At 46.3% G+C, this 19,195-nt stretch overlaps 1 protein-coding gene across 1 annotated transcript in view; it reads left to right on the top strand.

The window, feature by feature from the left end:
* Positions 1 to 4,938, top strand: part of LRP1 (LDL receptor related protein 1) — a 612,781-nt gene extending 607,843 nt beyond the window's left edge. The window contains exons 88-89 of the mRNA XM_030196646.1: positions 154 to 298; positions 2,375 to 4,938. Of these exons, the coding sequence (XP_030052506.1) occupies positions 154 to 298; positions 2,375 to 2,515 (286 nt within the window). The 3' untranslated portion in view covers positions 2,516 to 4,938. The remainder of the gene's footprint in view (positions 1 to 153; positions 299 to 2,374) is intronic.
* The last annotated feature ends 14,257 nt before the right edge of the window (positions 4,939 to 19,195 follow it).

Genomic DNA, 19,195 nt, shown 5'->3' with positions numbered 1-19,195 from the left:
CTTAAAATGTTTCATATTGTTGATTTTGTTGCCGGTGGTGTTTTGCCATAGCTTGAGTCTACGCTAGGAATGTAACTTCTTCAAATAAGCTTGGTTTCCTAAAAGCTTGGCTGCAGTAGTTCATGTACCGCTGTCCTGTTTTTCCTGTTGCAGAGCCAAAGGATTCCAGCACCAGCGGATGACGAACGGCGCCATGAACGTGGAAATAGGAAACCCCACGTATAAGATGTATGAAGGAGAGCCGGATGACGATGTGGGTGAGCTGCTCGATGCAAACTTTGCTCTGGATCCAGATAAGGTAATAACAACAACAACAAAATAAATATTTCAGGTTTTGGGAAGATGAACAATAGCATTATCTCCTCCTCCTCCTACTACTTAACATTTCTAGAGCGCTACTAGGGTTACGCAGCGCTGTACAGTTTAACAAAGAAGGACAGTCCCTGCTCGAAGGAGCTTACAATCTAAAGGACGAAATGTCAAGTTGGGGCAGTCAAGATTTCCTGAATAGAGGTGTAGTGGTTAGGTGCCGAAGGCGACATTGAAGAGGTGGGCTTTGAGCAAGGATTTGAAGATGGGCAGGGAGGGGGCCTGGCGTATGGGCTCAGGGAGTTTATTCCAAGCATGGGGTGAGGCGAGGCAGAAAGAGCGGAGCCTGGAGTTGGCGGTGGTGGAGAAGGGTACTGAGAGGAGGGATTTGTCTTGAGAGCGGAGGTTACTGGTAGGAACGTAAGGGGAGATGAGGGTAGAGAGGTAAGGAGGGGCTGCAGATCGAGTGCATTTGTAGGTTAGTAGGAGAAGCTTGAACTGTATGCGGTACCTGATCGGAAGCCAGTGAAGTGACTTGAAGAGAGGGGTGATATGAGTATATCGGTCCAGGCGGAAGATAAGACGTGCAGCCGAGTTCTGAACGGACTGAAAGGGGGATAGATGGCTAAGTGGGAGGCCAGTGAGGAGTAGGTTGCAGTAGTCAAGGCGAGAGGTAATGAGAGAGTGGATGAGAGTTCGGGGTGGTGTGCTCAGAGAGGAAAGGGCGAATTTTGCTAATGTTATAGAGGAAGAAGCGACAGGTCTTGGCTATCTGCTGGATATGCGCAGAGAAGGAGAGGGAGGAGTCGAAGATGACTCCGAGGTAGCGAGCAGATGAGACTGGGAGGATGAGGGTGTTATCGACTGAGATAGAGAGTGGAGGAAGAGGAGAAGTAGGTTTTGGTGGAAAGACGATAAGCTCGGTCATGGCCATGTTCAGTTTCAGGTGGCGGTTGGATATCCAGGCAGCAATGACGGATAAGCAGGCCGATACTTTGGCCTGGGTCTCCGCAGTGATGTCTGGTGTGGAGAGATACAGCTGGGTGTCATCAGCATAAAGATGATATTGGAAACCATGAGATGAGATCAACGAGCCCAGGGAAGAGGTGTAGATTGAAAAAAGAAGGGGTCCAAGGACAGATCCCTGGGGAACTCCAACAGAGAGCGGGATGGGGGTACCTAAGAAGGTACCGTTTCTGCTGAGCAGTGTTTTCACAGGAAGCACATTTTTGAGGGGGGGGGGAGGGGTCTTTTGATGACCTGTCATGTCACTGCATTATTTAAAGTATTTATATAAGGGTCCCAAGAAACAACAAGGCAAACGATCTGCAAATACCAACGTGGAAAACAAAACAGCAGATCAATATAGCATCCAAAGATTTTATTAATGATACTATATACCAGAGAAATGCATTTCTCTGGTATATAGTATCATTAATAAAATCTTTGGATGTTATATTGATCTGCTGTTTTGTTTTCCAAGTATTTATATAATACTTAGATCTAAGTGGTTTACAGTTTCATTACAGGTACTGGCACTGTCCCTAAATGGACTCACAATCTAAGTATTTTATACCTGGGGCAACGGAGGGGTAAGTGACTTGCCCAGGGTCACACTGAGCTGCAGAGGGAATTGAACCTTTTCTGCTGTGTCCCAGATGTTCATTTATTATATATGGCATAGTTTGCCTACTGTTTCAGAACCTCCCTTTATCCCTGGCTACTTTACAAGTGTGACTTTTCATGTTACCAGGTGCATCTGCCCCGAATAGTCTGGATATTTTTGTATTCCCTCTGAAGTATAATGTTGACCTTACTCTAAGATGCTAGTCCTCAAGGGCTACAAACAGGTCAGGTTGTAAGGATAACTCTAATGAATCTACTATGCTTGCAAATCCTCTCTCATACATATTCAATAGGGACATCTTGAAGTTGACCAGTGTGTGCCCCTTGGGTAGGCGGAGTTGCCCACCCCTGTTCTAAAGTATACAAAGACATTGCCTTCTCTTTCCAGTTCACTTCGTTAACCTCTTTATTTTTCCTTTTGTTTCCTTTTCCCCTTTAGCCTACAAATTTCACAAATCCAGTTTATGCAACATTATACATGGGAGCCCACAACAGCCGAAATTCGTTAGCCAGCACAGATGAGAAGAGAGAACTGCTTTCAAGAGGTGGTGAGGATGACCTTGGAGATCCCCTAGCGTAGAGCAAGTGGCTGCATTACATTTGTGAAGATGGGGAAAAAATGGAAAAAAAATAGACATAAAGAACACTGTATAAAGTGTACAAATGAAGGACTACTTTTATATGTGATCACAGTATTATATTTTCTTTAATGTTTTTCTCTTTTTTTTTTTTTTTTGGAATCTATATTGTTCCCTGTTGCCGCTGCCTTCCGTGTGATGCTGGAATTTGTACAGATGGCGAAATGGTATCACACAACCAAGGGAGGGGAGGGGGGTCACATTTTAAAACATCAGAGGGAGGTCAGAAGTTGAGAGATGAAGCAAACGAGAAAGAAGGAAAAGGCTGAAAGGGCTGGATGCTAAAATCAAGACTGTTATCTTATTTTTTTCTTAACACTTCAGGGGGTAAGTTTTTAAGGACCAGAACAAAGAGGCTCCCTTATTTCATTTAAGACATTTTAAACCTCACTAGAGCAATTGTTTTCTTTATTCTTGCACACTTAAAAAAAATTTAAATTGAAAAATGTATCTTCTGTTTTTAAGAAGTATTGTATATTTTTTTAATTATTATTATGTTACGGTTAATCGTGTGGCACTGGCTGGCTTGGATAGAGTCATTTGGCCATTCTCAGCATTTAAGAACAAAAGGGTGTAAGTACTATCAAAGGAATGTGCGCTTCATAGGCTTTGTGGGTTGCCGCCAGCTTCAGCCAAGTGAATGCTCAAGGCCTTCACAGTTTGTCTTCTCGAAGAGAGGTTTAGGAAGTTGGTTGTGTCCCCACCTTTCCCCTGACCACCACTTCTGACGGTTGTCTTGTTCTACATTTGGGGCATGACAGCCAAGAATTGGAGTTTGCCATTTTGAGGTTGGTGGGAAAGTCTTGAGGGATCATAACAAGGCCTGCTCTTAGAGGTTTGCTTGGCAAACCAACATGGCAACCCTGATCATAGCCAAAATGGAGGTCAACAGCCAACTAAAGTGCATTTTCAACATAAGAATCGAAAACAAAAAAAAATAAAACATTTAGGATTTTGTCATTTTATTATGTAAAGAGCCAACTGGTAAGTTCATCAAAAGTGTCACTCTGTAGTGGTCATGTTTATAAAAATGATACCTTCTAGCTCCCTATGTGATGCTGTGTGATATGACTTTCACGGTACAGTTTACTAATAATAATTGTTTTATACACTTGAGTCTCCTCAAACTAAGTTAGGAATGTATTCTTTTCTAAGCAGACCTTATCAAACAATTACCAGTAGTATGTGTGAAATGTCAGGAAAGAGCATATATATAGTTTAATATTCAATTTTTACTATGAAGAAACTGTGTAGAAAATGAGCTAGAGGTCAAAGGTAGAAAGGAGCCAGTTTTAGACTGTAATGGCTGCAGGGCAAGAGGGCAATTCCAATTTGGGCATTTTTGAGCAGGTTCTCATCTTAAAACTAGATTGTTGGAATTTTGTAGCTTAGAGTGAAAAATGGATTTTTCACTCACCTTCTAACATACATTTTATTTACCTATGTCAATACCCCGCACATGCCTCTCCCTGCCCCAGATCTCAGGATTCCAGCTGCAAGGCGTTAAACAGGAACTCTCCCCAAATCACACCTCTGATCTGGGAAACCACATCTAACTCTGCCCATTTGCAGTTACCGGCCATGTAGATGGGCCGCGCAGGTCTTTTTCTGCCGTCATCTATTAGGTTACACACGTGTGCACAGCCAGCCGTGTCTCGTTCTTAGCAGGTTGTTTCTCATTGAAGAGGCACTTTAAAGAAAGGGTGTTCCTTCCTTATTTCTCCCCCATCCCATAACCATGGCCCTAGCTGCGTCTTAAAACACTTTGTTTTAGAGAGTTCTGAAATTTCAGCTTTTTAAGATGTTTTTATGTTTTAACATGTAATGATGTTAAATACATTCCGAAGAAAGGTTTAATTTTTTGTTTTGTTCAAGTAAGCAATTCATGGACTTATGATTCTTTTCCTTAGAGCATTTTGCTGCTAAAGACAGCTCGGTCCGAAGCATTATCAAACTCAGCTTGCTATAATTTCTGCTGAGATGCTGCTTTTTTTTTTTTTTTTTTGTAATTATTTCTTGGGGAGGAGGAGCAGGGAGTTTATCAGCCATATTTAATGCATGTATCTGAAAATACAAAGAACAAAAGCTGTGCTTACCCAAACACTAAAACATATTCAATACAACATGTGCTTCTGTATTTTTATCAGAAAGGAGTACAATCATTTTTTTTGTCTTAGTTTCTCTTACATGCATTTTTTAAAAGAAAACAGAAGAACAAAAAGAGAGATTTTATAGTGTAAATGCATGTGGCTCAATCCTTTTGGGGGGCGGGAGGGAAATAAAAATGTTTTAATAATTTTTGCTGGATTACTTTACAACTTAAATAACACAGAATATTGTTATAAATAAAAATTGAAAAATTGAACCTAAATGCGTTTGTGTGTGTGTGTGTGACTCCACTCAATACAGTCACAGTTATGTTGGTATTGACTAGACTACCGTTGGTTTAACTGTGGCAGCTGATATTCAGTCTCATGTTACATTCTCCTTGTTGCTTCGGAGTCCAGCACTGGCATTACTTCAAATGTCTGCATCGTTGAGAAGGAAGAAATTTCATTTTTGAAAACATAGGGGCCCTTTTATTTTTATTTTATTTGTTGCATTTGTATCCCACATTTTCCCACCTATTTGCAGGCTCAGTGTGGCTTACATAGTACCGTGATGGCGATCGCCACTTCCAGTATGAGACATACAGAGTGGTATTGCATTAGAGTTCATGAGTGTCAGAGTAAATTAGGTAATCAAGGAGGAAGAGTTAAGTTTTGTTGTATTGCAGGGTTCAGGCACCTAAGCTGGATCATTTTAGTATGCCTTTTTGTTAAAAAAAAATCCGCAATCAAGCGGAGAACTCGAATGCCCCACGGGAAAACACAGATGTAGGTAAGTATTGAAGAAAAGACTCGACACAACTGTTGTGTTACGGCCTATGTTTTTATAGAAAGATTTATTTGATTTATGTTTTTATAGAAAAGATTTATTTGATTTATGTTTTTATAGACTCCTGATGCAGGCCTGTAGGCCGAAACACAACAGTTGTGTCGAGTCTTTTCTTCAATAAAGAAGTTTCTATGATATTGTCTCCAGGATTTGTATTTCCGTGGTCAAACATCCCACTTTTTACCTATATCGGTATACCTTTTTGAACAAGTTGGTTTTTAATGATTTCTGGAAGTTTGTTAGGTCGTGTATTGTTTTCATGACGTTTGGTAGTGCATTCCATAGTTGCGTGCTTATGTAGGAGAAACTGGATGCATAGGTTGATTTAGTAAGATGCACTATGAAAAGGGCTTAGCACATCCTAGTGCGGGACTTTCCTGCACATTAAGGGCCTCTTTAATCAAGCTGCAGTAGCTGTTCCTGATGTGGCAATGCCAACTAAGCCCATTCATTTTGAATGGGCTTCGTCAGCATTGCCATTCGGGAACTGCTAGCGCAGCTTGATAAGAGGCCCTAAGCCCTTTTTTTTTTTAGTGTGTCCCTAAAAAAAGATTTTTTTTCTGTTTTTATTTTCAGATCGTGTGCTAATTACTTATTATTAGGATTTATTTATTCCCTTTTGAAGGAATTCACTCAAGGCAGTGTACAGCAAGAATAAGTCAAAGATAAGCAATAGACAATTACAGCAGTAAAAATATTCAAACAACAATACAAAGTATGGCATAGTATGCGATATTGCAATGTCAATAAGAAATTTTAATACACAGCATAGGGTGTAAGCAAAGATGGAATGTATAGATAGGAAAGAGGAACAGAAGTTAGAAAATAAGGGGACTAATTTAAAGAAAGTTGCAATTGACATCAGAAAGGTGCTTGAATAATATTAGCTATGGTAGGCATGGAAAAGCAAGTTCTGCTACACAATGTGCAGCCAGTGTCACTCCTTGTGAGTGTGACTAGCAAGTTAGTTACTTCTTCCGTTAAAGGCCTGGTTGGAGAGCCAAGCTTTCACCTGCTTCCTGAAGTCGAGACAGTCTTGTGATAAGCGAAGCCTTTCAGGGAGTGCATTCCAGAGCATGGGGGCTACTCTGGAGAAGGCTCGCTTGCGGGTATCACATCCAGTGGTGTCCTTTGCGAGGGTATGGTTAGGGAAACTCCTTGGGAAGGTCTTAGTGACCTTGGAGGAGAGTAGTGGGAGACCCTGGTCTTCAAGTACTCTGGGTCATTTCCTTGAAGGACCTTGAAGATCAAGCATAGAGTTTTAAATTTAGCCCTATATTGTACAGGTAGCCAGTGAAGTGTTTTCAGAAATGGTGTAATGTGATCCATAAGTACATAAGTAATGCCATACTGAGAAAAGACCAAAGGTTCATCGAGCCCAGCATCCTGTCCCCGACAGCGGCCAATCCAGGTCAAGGGCACCTGGCAAGCTACCCAAACGTACAAACATTTTATACAAGTCATTCCTGAAATTGTGGATTTTTCCAAGGTCCATTTAGTAGTGGTATATGGACTTGTCCTTTTGGAAACCGTCCAACCCCTTTTTAAACTCTGCCAAGCTAACTGCCTTTACTACGTTCTCCGGCAACGAATTCCAGAGTTTAATTATGCGTTGGGTGAAGAAAAAGTTTCTCCTATTTGTTTTAAATTTACTACACTGTAGTTTCATCGCATGCCCCCTAGTCCTAGTATTTTTGGAAAGCGTGAACAGACGCGTCACATCCACCGGTTCCACTCCACTCATTATTTTATATACCCATCACTTACAACCATCTATTAGTCTTGCTGCAGCATTACAATGCTAAATGTCAGCATACACCAAGTGAAAATAACGCAGGAACTCTTACCGGAGGCGCTGAGTGCTCTTGCATTAACCTCGAGTTAGCATGCTCAAATTACCACATGCTAACTGGTTATCTGGATAACACGTCCCTGCCCACACTCTCCCCATGACACGTCCACGTCAAAAAATAAATATTCTGAGATTAGCGCATGTAAACAGGAAATCTACTGCAGGACACTTCAGCATTTCCTGCGGTAAGCCTTTGTCAGCACACTAAACCCATTTTAAGGCTTAGTGCAAATTAGTAAAAGAGCCCCATAGTTTTTAGACAGAGTTCTTACCTTTGTTGACAAAACCAGCTGTCTTCAGGTTCAGAAACCAAAAACTCAGGTGTTTCCTTGAACTTCTAGAACTTTACGAATAGTTGCAGACTTCTTGAAACCCTTTTGAAGAAACCTGGGTTCTTTAAGCGGTAATTATGCAGAGGAAAGTGGAGAACTTCTACTGCATTTTTCTTGTGCCAAGCATTTTCCTCCTGCTTTGTGAGCCATAAGCTTAGTCATAGGATCCAACTTTTCAAAATGATTGGGGGTACTCAGAAGTATGGCAGGGTCATGGACACAGTTGACCAGGCTGTATTTAGATGTAGAGCACAGATGGTAGTGCACATACTGGAAGGACTTGTGGTTAAAGGAAGAGCTAGGGAAGCACTGATTGTCCCACCAGTCTCTCTTCATCCCCAACTTCACCTCATCCCCACCAAATTTACTCCAACTCACTTTTCTTCTCCCTCTCCCTCCCACCCTAGCTATACTACAGTCATATTATCCCTTCCAGTCCAGCCTGGCCTATCCAACCCAGACTCAGACAAGATGATTGTTTTAATTTTCTGAAAAAGGAAAAAGATGTTCCTCTTCATTTCTCTTTCAATTTGAGACTTGATTACAGGTCCTGGCCATTGTAGGACATTTTCTGACCATGGCATCACACACTGCCAAAACTCCCTCTGCTCCCCCATGTTGTTTCAGTAAAATAACATATTTATCCTGGTGACTATAGGACTGGAAGAGAATGACAAAATACCAGCTATTCCCCATCTTTGACCCGGCCCAGCTAGCACAACTTTACTAAACTTAAGCAATGTTCAAACCTTTGTATCTATAGTTTGCCATATATCCTCTGTCTCTCCTTATTCTTGGTCTTCTCTTATGCTCAAATGTAACCATAGCCCGACGTGGACACGTTTCGCCTATATGGCTTTGTCAGGGGCAGCTGTTAAACAGCACTACACACAAAATAATAAGATAAAAGCAAATCATAATATATAAAATCATAACTAAAAAAAATCATACATACAATCTAGGGCTGCACTTTAATTGCAGTTAACACTGCGATTAACGCATTAAATACGATTGTTAAAAGTAATCATATTCCAGCGTCTCCTGTCTCCTCAAAACATCTCTTCTGCTCTCTTCCACTCTCTTGTTGTCAGTGCAATCTAATCTTTCTCCTCATCTGCGATTCAACATCATCTATACTGGCCCCCCACCCCTCAATGCCAGTCTACCTTAAAGGTGTTGTTCTGCTGATACTCACTAGCAGCAGTGTTGTTGCACATTTGCTGACTGGTCCAAAGCTTTCCTTTGACCTGTACTGCCCAAGCAGAAACAGGAAGTGATGTCAGAGGAGGCAGGATGGGCCAGAGGGAAAGCTTCAAAAAGTAGGCCAAAGGCAGCATATGTGCAAAGTTGCCACACCCAGGACCAGCAGAAGACTATCTTTAAGGTAGACTAGCAGGGGTATTGAGGGGGGGGGGGGGGGCAGATGCTGGATCCTGGGTGGGGGGAGAAGTGTGAGCTGCAGACCGCAAGCAGAACTGTAGGGGTCACCAATGGAATCTATGACTAAGGCAGTGAGCTCCAGAAGCCATGAGAAAAGCTTGGTTCTGCTCACCATCAAGTTTGTGTTGCTGCTCATAGAAGGGGAGGGAGGGAGAGGTGTTGGACAGTGGGAGAGAAAGATAATGGACCTGGGGAAGAGGAGGGAGGGAAATTTGAGAAAGCGAGAGATGGTGGATCTGGAGGTGGGAAGGAGGAAGATTATCACCCCTTTAGGGAAGGGGGATGGGATTTGATATGCTGCCTTTCTATGGTTACAGTCAAAGCGGTTTACATAGTATATACTACTACTTATCATTTCTATAGTGCTACAAGGCATATGCAGCGCTGTACACCATACACAAAAAAGACAGTCCCTGCTCAAAGAGCTTACAATCTAGATAAGACAGACAGGCAGACAGAACAATTGAGGGTAATGGAATAAAGAGGTGAGGATAAAAGGACAGGGCAAGTGAGCAGTGGTTAGGAGTCAAAAGCAGTGGTAAAGAGGTGACCTTTAAGTTTGGACTTGAAAACGGCCAAAGAGGGGGCTAGACGTACAGGCTCAGGAAGTTTATTCCAGGTGTGAGGTGCAGGAAGATAAAAGGAACGGAGTCTGGAACTAGCAGTAGAGGAGAAGGGGACAGATAAAGAGAGATTTATCAACAGAACGGAGTACTTATTGTGTACCTGGGGTTCTCCGAGGACAAGCAGGCTGCTTGTTCTCACTGATGGGTGACGTCCACAGCAGCCCTTCCAATCGGAATCTTCACTAGCAAAGTCCTTTGCTAGCCCTCGCGCGCCTGTGCGCACCGCGCATGCGCGGCCGTCTTCCCGCCCGAAACCGGCTTGAGCCGGCCAGTCTTCTTTTGTCCGCACTCGGTACGGTCGTTTTTTCGCCGTGTCGAGCCCCGGAAAGTCGACCTCGCGCGTCCTTTTCTTCGACGTGTTTTTTCTTCGGAAAATCCTTAAACTGTTCGGGAAGTGCTCCGGAAGCCCTTCGGGTTTCGTTTTGCCCCTTCCCGTATTTTCAGATTTTGCCCCGGTACGTTTTCTTTCGTCGTCGGGGTAGGCCTCACTTAGGCCTCGGTCGAAATTTCTCTCTAACTTTTTCTGGTGCCACTTTCGTCATTTCGACTTTTGATTTCGCCGGCGTGATTTTTCCGCCCATGACATCGAAGCCTTCCAGCGGCTTCAAGAAGTGCACCCAGTGCGCCCGGGTAATCTCGCTCACTGACAGGCATGCGTCGTGTCTTCAGTGTCTGGGGGCCAAGCACCGCCCTCAGGCCTGTAGTCTGTGTTCCCTTTTGCAAAGGCGGACTCAGGTAGCGAGATTGGCCCAGTGGAACGTTTTGTTCTCGGGCTCTTCGTCGGCATCGGCACCGGGGGTATCGTGTGCATCGACGTCTTCAGCGTCCAGAGCTTCATCCTCGGCCGCCAGTGCATCGAGTGCATTGAGGCATCGGCCCTCTGCATCGGCGCCGAGACATCGGATAGCTGCATCGACGTCGGTGGTACCGGGACCTCGTCTGCTGATGTCGTCGGACGGTGGTGCATCGTCTGGAGTGCAGGTGAGGGCTGTCCATTCCCCTGCTGGTGGCGGTGAGCCTTCGGGTGGGTCTCCCCCTACCCTGAGGGCTCCTGCGGTACAGCCCCCCCGAGACCGACCTCCTTCGGCCTCGGCCCCGAGGAAGCGACGGCTGGATTCTACGTCCTCCTCGTCGGTACCGGGAAGCTCCGGTGACATGCTTCGTTCCAAAAAGTCGAAGAAGCATCGTCACCGGTCCCCTTCCCGTGTCGGTACCGAGAGCTCTGGGTCGCCGAGGGAGTCGGCACCCAGCAGGCATCGGCACCGAGAGGACCGCTCACCCTCTGTTCAGGAGGTGTCGATTCGCTCCACTCTGGACAGCCCGGAACAGCCTCCACGCCCGGAACAGGTTCTGACGTCGACGCCTGCATCGACTTCCATGCCTTTCTCTGCAGCCGCTCTGAACGAGAGCCTCCGGGCCGTTCTCCCAGAGATTCTGGGAGAGCTATTGCGCCCTACCCCTCCGGTACCGGCGGTGCTTGCGCCACCGGTACCGTCGAGCGTGGCGCCGGCTGGCCCATCGCCCGAGGTGAGGTCTCCGGCGTCGGTGCCGCGTGCGATGCCGGCTGCCGTCGCCTCCCAGGAAGGCTCCCCGACTACGTCAGCGGAAGGAGCTTCGCCGATGCGGGCGAGGGAGTCTACCTCTCGACGCCCCCATCGTGGACGTGGCTCCACGGAGTCGAGTCGGGCACGGTTGCAGACACAGGTCCGTGAACTTGTGTCTGACACCGAGGGTGAGGCCTCGTGGGAAGAGGAAGAGGACCCCAGATATTTCTCTGACGAGGAGTCTGAGGGTCTTCCTTCCGACCCCACTCCCTCTCCTGAAAGACAGCTTTCTCCTCCTGAGAGTCTGTCTTTCGCTTCCTTTGTCCGGGAGATGTCTACGGCCATCCCCTTCCCGGTGGTTGTGGAGGACGAGCCCAGGGCTGAAATGTTTGAGCTCCTGGACTATCCTTCTCCACCTAAGGAAGCGTCCACTGTTCCCTTGCACAATGTCCTAAAAAAGACATTGCTTGCGAACTGGACAAAACCTTTAACTAATCCCCACATCCCCAAGAAGATCGAGTCCCAGTACCGGATCCATGGGGACCCAGATCTGATGCGCACCCAGTTGCCTCATGATTCTGGAGTTGTGGATCTGGCCCTAAAGAAGGCTAAGAGTTCTAGGGAGCATGCTTCGGCGCCCCCGGGCAAGGACTCTAGAACCTTAGACTCCTTTGGGAGGAAGGCCTACCATTCTTCTATGCTCGTGGCCAAAATTCAGTCTTACCAGCTCTACACGAGCATACACATGCGGAACAATGTGCGGCAGTTGGCGGGCTTGGTTGATGCGCTCCCCCCTGAGCAAGCCAAGCCTTTTCAGGAGGTGGTCAGGCAGCTGAAGGCGTGCAGAAAATTCCTGGCCAGAGGGGTGTATGACACCTTTGATGTTGCGTCCAGGGCCGCTGCTCAAGGTGTGGTGATGCGCAGGCTCTCATGGCTGCGTGCCTCCGACCTGGAGAATAGAATCCAGCAGCGGATTGCGGACTCGCCTTGCCGTGCGGATAACATTTTTGGAGAGAAAGTCGAACAGGTGGAAGAGCAGCTCCACCAGCGGGACACCGCATTCGACAAGTTCTCCCGCCGGCAGCCTTCAGCCTCTACCTCTACAGGTAGAAGATTTTTTGGGGGAAGGAAGACTGTTCCCTACTCTTCTGGCAAGCGTAGGTACAATCCTCCTTCTCGACAGCCTGCGGCCCAGGCTAAGCCCCAGCGCGCTCGCTCTCGTCAGCAGCGTGCGACTCAGCAAGGCCCCTCGGCTCCCCAGCAAAAGCAAGGGGCGAGCTTTTGACTGGCTCCAGCAGAGCATAGCCGACATCCAAGTGTCAGTGCCGGGCGACCTGCCAGTCGGAGGGAGGTTGAAAGCTTTTCACCAAAGGTGGCCTTTCATAACCTCCGATCAGTGGGTTCTCCAAATAGTCCGGCAAGGATACACCCTCAATTTGGCCTCAAAACCTCCAAATTGTCCACCGGGAGCTCAGTCTTACAGCTTCCAGCACAAGCGGGTACTTGCAGAGGAACTCTCCGCCCTTCTCAGCGCCAATGCGGTCGAGCCCGGGCAAGAAGGGCTGGGATTCTATTCCAGGTACTTCCTTGTGGAAAAGAAAACAGGGGGGATGCGTCCCATCCTAGACCTAAGGGCCCTGAACAAATATCTGGTCAAAGAAAAGTTCAGGATGCTTTCCCTGGGCACCCTACTTCCCATGATTCAGGAAAACCATTGGCTATGCTCTCTGGACTTGAAGGATGCCTACATACACATCCCAATACTGCCAGCTCACAGACAGTATCTGCGATTTCAGCTGGGCACACGTCACTTCCAGTACTGTGTGCTACCCTTTGGGCTCGCCTCTGCGCCCAGGGTGTTCACAAAGTGCTTGGCTGTAGTCGCAGCAGCACTCCGCAGGCTGGGGGTACACATGTTCCCATATCTCGACGATTGGCTGGTGAAGAACACGTCCGAGGCAGGAGCCCTGCAGTCCATGCAGATGACTATTCGCCTCCTGGAGCTACTGGGGTTTGTGATAAATTACCCAAAGTCCCATCTTCTCCCGGCGCAGAGACTCGAATTCATAGGAGCTCTGCTGGATTCTCGGACGGCTCGCGCCTATCTCCCAGAGGCGAGAGCCAACAACTTGTTGTCCCTCGTCTCGCGGGTGCGAGCGTCCCAGCAGATCACAGCTCGGCAGATGTTGAGATTGCTGGGCCACATGGCCTCCACAGTTCATGTGACTCCCATGGCCCGCCTTCACATGAGATCTGCTCAATGGACTCTAGCTTCCCAGTGGTTTCAAGCTGCTGGGGATCTAGAAGACGTGATCCACCTGTCCACGAGTTTTCTCGAATCCCTGTATTGGTGGACGATTTGGTCCAATTTGACTCTGGGACGTCCTTTCCAAATTCCTCAGCCACTAAAAGTTCTGACCACGGATGCGTCTCTCCTGGGATGGGGAGCTCATGTCGATGGGCTTCACACCCAAGGAAGCTGGTCCCTCCAGGAACGCGATCTACAGATCAATTTTCTGGAGTTGCGAGCGATCTGGAACGCTCTGAAGGCTTTCAGAGATCGGCTGTCCCACCAAATTATCCAAATTCAGACAGACAACCAGGTTGCCATGTACTACGTCAACAAGCAGGGGGGCACCGGATCTCGCCCCCTGTGTCAGGAAGCCGTCAGCATGTGGCTCTGGGCTCGCCGTCACGGCATGGTGCTCCAAGCCACATATCTGGCAGGCGTAAACAACAGTCTGGCCGACAGATTGAGCAGGATTATGCAACCTCACGAGTGGTCGCTCAACTCCCGAGTGGTGCGCCAGATCTTCCAAGCGTGGGGCACCCCCTTGGTGGATCTTTTCGCATCTCGAGCCAACCACAAAGTCCCTCAGTTCTGTTCCAGGCTTCAGGCCCATGGCAGACTGGCATCGGATGCCTTCCTCCTGAATTGGGGGGAGGGTCTGCTGTATGCTTATCCTCCCATTCCTCTGGTGGGGAAGACTTTGTTGAAACTCAAGCAAGACCGAGGCACCATGATTCTGATTGCTCCTTTTTGGCCCCGTCAGATCTGGTTCCCTCTTCTTCTGGAGTTATCCTCCGAAGAACCGTGGAGATTGGAGTGTTTTCCGACCCTCATCACGCAGGACGAAGGGGCTCTTCTGCATCCCAGCCTCCGGTCCCTGGCTCTCACGGCCTGGATGTTGAGAGCGTAGACTTTGCCTCTTTGGGTCTGTCAGAGGATGTCTCCCGCATCTTGCTTGCTTCCAGGAAAGATTCCACTAAGAGGAGTTACTTCTTTCTATGGAGGAGGTTTGCCGTCTGGTGTGACAGCAAGGCCCTAGATCCTCGCTCTTGTCCTACACAGACCCTGCTTGAATACCTTCTGCACTTGTCTGAGTCCGGTCTCAAGACCAACTCTGTAAGGGTTCACCTTAGTGCAATCAGTGCATACCATTACCATGTGGAAGGTAAGCCGATCTCGGGACAGCCTTTAGTTGTTCGCTTCATGAGAGGTTTGCTTTTGTCAAAGCCCCCTGTCAAGCCTCCTACAGTGTCATGGGATCTCAATGTCGTTCTCACCCAGCTGATGAAACCTCCTTTTGAGCCACTGAATTCCTGCCATCTGAAGTACTTGACCTGGAAGGTCATTTTCTTGGTGGCAGTTACTTCAGCTCGTAGAGTCAGTGAGCTTCAGGCCCTGGTAGCCCAGGCCTCTTACACCAAATTTCATCATAACAGAGTAGTCCTCCGCACTCACCCTAAGTTCTTGCCAAAGGTCGTGTTGGAGTTCCATCTGAACCAGTCAATTGTCTTGCCAACATTCTTTCCCCGTCCTCATTCCTGCCCTGCTGAACGTCAGCTGCACACATTGGACTGCAAGAGAGCATTGGCCTTCTACCTGGAGCGGACACAGCCCAACAGACAGTCCGCCCAATTGTTTGTTTCTTTTGATCCCAACAGGAGGGGAGTGGCTGTGGGGAAACGCACCATATCCAATTGGCTAGCAGATTGCATTTCCTTCACTTACGCCCAGGCGGGGCTGGCTCTTGAGGGTCATGTCACGGCTCATAATGTTAGAGCCATGGCTGCGTCGGTAGCCCACTTGAAGTCAGCCTCTATTGAAGAAATTTGCAAAGCTGCGACGTGGTCATCTGTCCACACATTCACATCTCATTACTGCCTGCAGCAAGGTACCCGACGCGACAGTCGGTTCGGGCAGTCAGTTCTTCAGAACCTGTTTGGGCTTTAGGATCCAACTCCACCCCCCGAGGGCCCTGTTTGTTCTGTTCCAGGCTGCACTCTCAGTTAGTTGGTAAATTTTTTTAGGTCAATCTCAGTTATGTCCTCGCCGTTGCGAGGCCCAATTGACCATGGTTGTTGTTTTGAGTGAGCCTGGGGGCTAGGGATACCCCATCAGTGAGAACAAGCAGCCTGCTTGTCCTCGGAGAAAGCGAATGCTACATACCTGTAGAAGGTATTCTCCGAGGACAGCAGGCTGATTGTTCTCACAAACCCGCCCGCCTCCCCTTTGGAGTTGTGTCTTCCCTTGTCTTTGTCTTGCTACATATGAGACTGGCCGGCTCAAGCCGGTTTCGGGCGGGAAGACGGCCGCGCATGCGCGGTGCGCACAGGCGCGCGAGGGCTAGCAAAGGACTTTGCTAGTGAAGATTCCGATTGGAGGGGCTGCCGTGGACGTCACCCATCAGTGAGAACAATCAGCCTGCTGTCCTCGGAGAATACCTTCTACAGGTATGTAGCATTCGCTTAATGGAGGGTTAAGTGACTTGTCCAAAGTTACAAGGAGCTGCAGTGGTAAATAAATAATATACCTTTAATTGTGTGATTAATCACAATTAACATTTTTAATTAAAATGCATCCCTAATCAAAACTTTATAAATAAATGTACATTAGTGTAAATTGTTAAATATTCACATGCTTGTGTAATGACACTTCCATATTCAAAGTTTAATTTAACAGTACATTCAAATTTTTCATACAGTGTACATTAACAAAAGAAGGGTGACACAACTGCTTTAAACAATTTGAAATACACATACATCAGCCATATAAGCATAGATCTTTCAAGAATACTGCCAAAGATATAGGTGACAGAGACATTATTCTTATCAGATGGTCGCCAGCTAGGTGGGCACGGAGCCAACTAGCTCCCAGACCCTGATAATTTCGTGTCTAGACTGGGCACAGTGTGAGGGCCCAGATCATGCTGGGACAAGCGTGGGCATGAACAGAACCAACTGATGCCAATCATATTGGGAAAAGCGAGGTCAGGTCCACGTTTGGAGGTGGAAGGGACTCTGGTATGCCGATCTCTGCCCTATTGACCCTGAGGTACCGAACAGGGTAGAGGCAGAGCCGCCAAAAGCTGATGGATGCTCAGAATCCCACAGGGCAAGACCTCACTGCAATGCTCCAACAGCTGGAGTGCTCACTTCTCCCGTCCCACAGACACCAATTCCTCGGGACTACCATCAGCAAGACCAGCACCATGCAGTGGACCATGAACGGAATGCTGGTGGGCGCACAAAAGCCAAACACCAAATAACTGGAAGTCTCAACTGTCAGAGCACAGACTTTTCCCATCTCACAGCCTGCCAGCTAGAGCCCCATTTTCGCAACCAGCACCGCACAATGGAGTGCAGCCAGGATGTCGGCACCAGATTGGACATCTGTCCCATGTGATCTCTCAATGCTGAGACTGGAGAGAGGCCAGGTGCTGAATCCGAGAGAGGTCAATGCACAGGCAGTGAACCCTGAACCCAGCGGCACCATTCCCAATATGAAAGCCCCATCCACGACAGGCACCCCGTCGTGGACAAAGTCAGGTACCGCCAACAGACATTTTATTTATTTATTTGTTGTATTTGTATCCCACATTTTTCCACCTATTTGCAGACTCAATGTGACTTACAATATTTCAATATGGCAAGCGCCATTCAGAAGTAGATAGATAATTGGTTACAAAAAAGAACAAGTGTAACAATGGATATTATCAATTCAATAAATCAGAAAACAGACAGATTATCAAGTAAGTAGTGATGTTTTGAAGTTTCTATTATTGATTATTAAGGTAAGTCTTGTTAAAAAGGAAGGTCTTCAGTGATTTTTGAAAGTTAATAAGGTTGTGAATATTTTTCAAATCAAGTGGTAGTGCATTCCACATCTGCGTGCCAATATAGGAAAAGCAGGACGCATGCAATAGTTTGTATTTTAAACCTTTACAGCTAGGAAATTGAAGTCCCAAGAATGTGCATGCTGATCTTTTAGCATTCTTGGGTGGCAAGTCGATAAGGTCTGACATGTAAGCTGGAGCATTTCCATGGATGATTTTATGAACCAGGGTGCAAACTTTGAACACTGAACGTTCTTTAACTGGAAGCCAATGGAGTTTCTCTCTTAGGGGTTTTGTTTGACAAACTCCGGTGCGCAACCTGTGCAGACACAGACTCCTCACCAATATCAGCACTTCATAATTCTGAATAGAGACTGCACATGGAGGAACAACTGATGCAAGGAAACAATACCCCAGGTAAAGAAAAGAAATAGCGGGCTGCCTTAGTCTCACGCACACACACACACACACACACACATGCTTTAACAAAACAACAAAAAAAACCAACTTCCTAACTTGCTTAATTCGCATATTCTTGGGTAATACACAGATTTCCAACATCACATAACCTGACAGCACCACTGTTTTGTGTCAAAAAGTGAACAAATATGTACATCCCATCTTATTAGTCCTCGACTCTAGCTGACCGCAATTGTTTCACTAATAGTTCCAGCTGAGTTTCAACGGGTCTTCATCAGGAGGAATAACTAAAAAATCACATATCAAGAACTAAAGCTTATATCTTAAAAATTGCTTATAAACGTAAAAATGCTATAAAGCTAATATGGAACAATAAGTTGGCCACTTACCCTGTGGGAACTCCAAACTCTACTCATCATCAGCAATGCTCTATGTGAACTGGATGTTTAAATAGATTGTAGATTTGACGCACCTTAACTTGTCTCGTGGTGCATAATTTGCACGATTACATCACTATCCGTTCACTACATAAAATAAAGGGCCATTCAACTATAACCATTCGACTTCGTGGTTTAGACCATTGGGGTATACAGTGTTCCACTTATATATAAATCATTGTTCCTTGGTGATCAAAACCTCAGGTATATTACCCCCATTAGGCAATTCTACCCGTAATAACACAGATATAAGCTTTAGTTCTTGATATGAGCATTCCATGTGCTGGACCTGAACCAAAATACTGCTAAGTGATTTCTGATTATTTTATTCTAATTTCTCAACTTTTTGGCTATAGGTTTACCTACCTGATAGTCTCTTTAATTTAATGCTTATTGCTTAATTTGTCCTGTGAATCTGTATTGTGGTGCACTTCTCTGTCTTCTAACCCTGCCCCCCCCTCCCAAAAAAACAACAAAAAAATAATACCCTCTTTCCTTTCCTGCCTAGCTGTGATAGAGGATAGGCTTTTCTAACTGTTTCTAGTCTTTTAGCATTCTAACTTTGTGAAAAGGTTCTGCCAGTCCTAGGCAAAGCCAAAAACTTAGTCTCCCAACTGGTTATACATTTCCATTTTACATTAATGAAACTGCTATAATTACCGTTTTCATCACCACCACCACCTCCCATGGGAGGGCATTCCAAGCCATTCCAACTCATTAACTTTACTTCTCAGTCACACACAGGCAATCTTGCAGACTGTTAACCCCATCATAGTACACCTGTTCATACCCATTTCAACCAATCAGGATGACTTTTATTCTCTGTAATAATTGTGGTGCTTTAGTTTCAAGGCCAATCATCTGGAGACTTAAAGCTTGTCCTATCTGTCTTCAGCTTGCTAGTTTAAAACAGGA

Source organism: Microcaecilia unicolor, chromosome 3 (genome assembly GCF_901765095.1).
Source record: "Microcaecilia unicolor chromosome 3, aMicUni1.1, whole genome shotgun sequence".
Classification (NCBI taxonomy): domain Eukaryota; kingdom Metazoa; phylum Chordata; class Amphibia; order Gymnophiona; family Siphonopidae; genus Microcaecilia; species Microcaecilia unicolor.
Note: the sequence above shows the minus strand (reverse complement) of the source record. Positions and strands in the feature narration are given on the sequence as shown.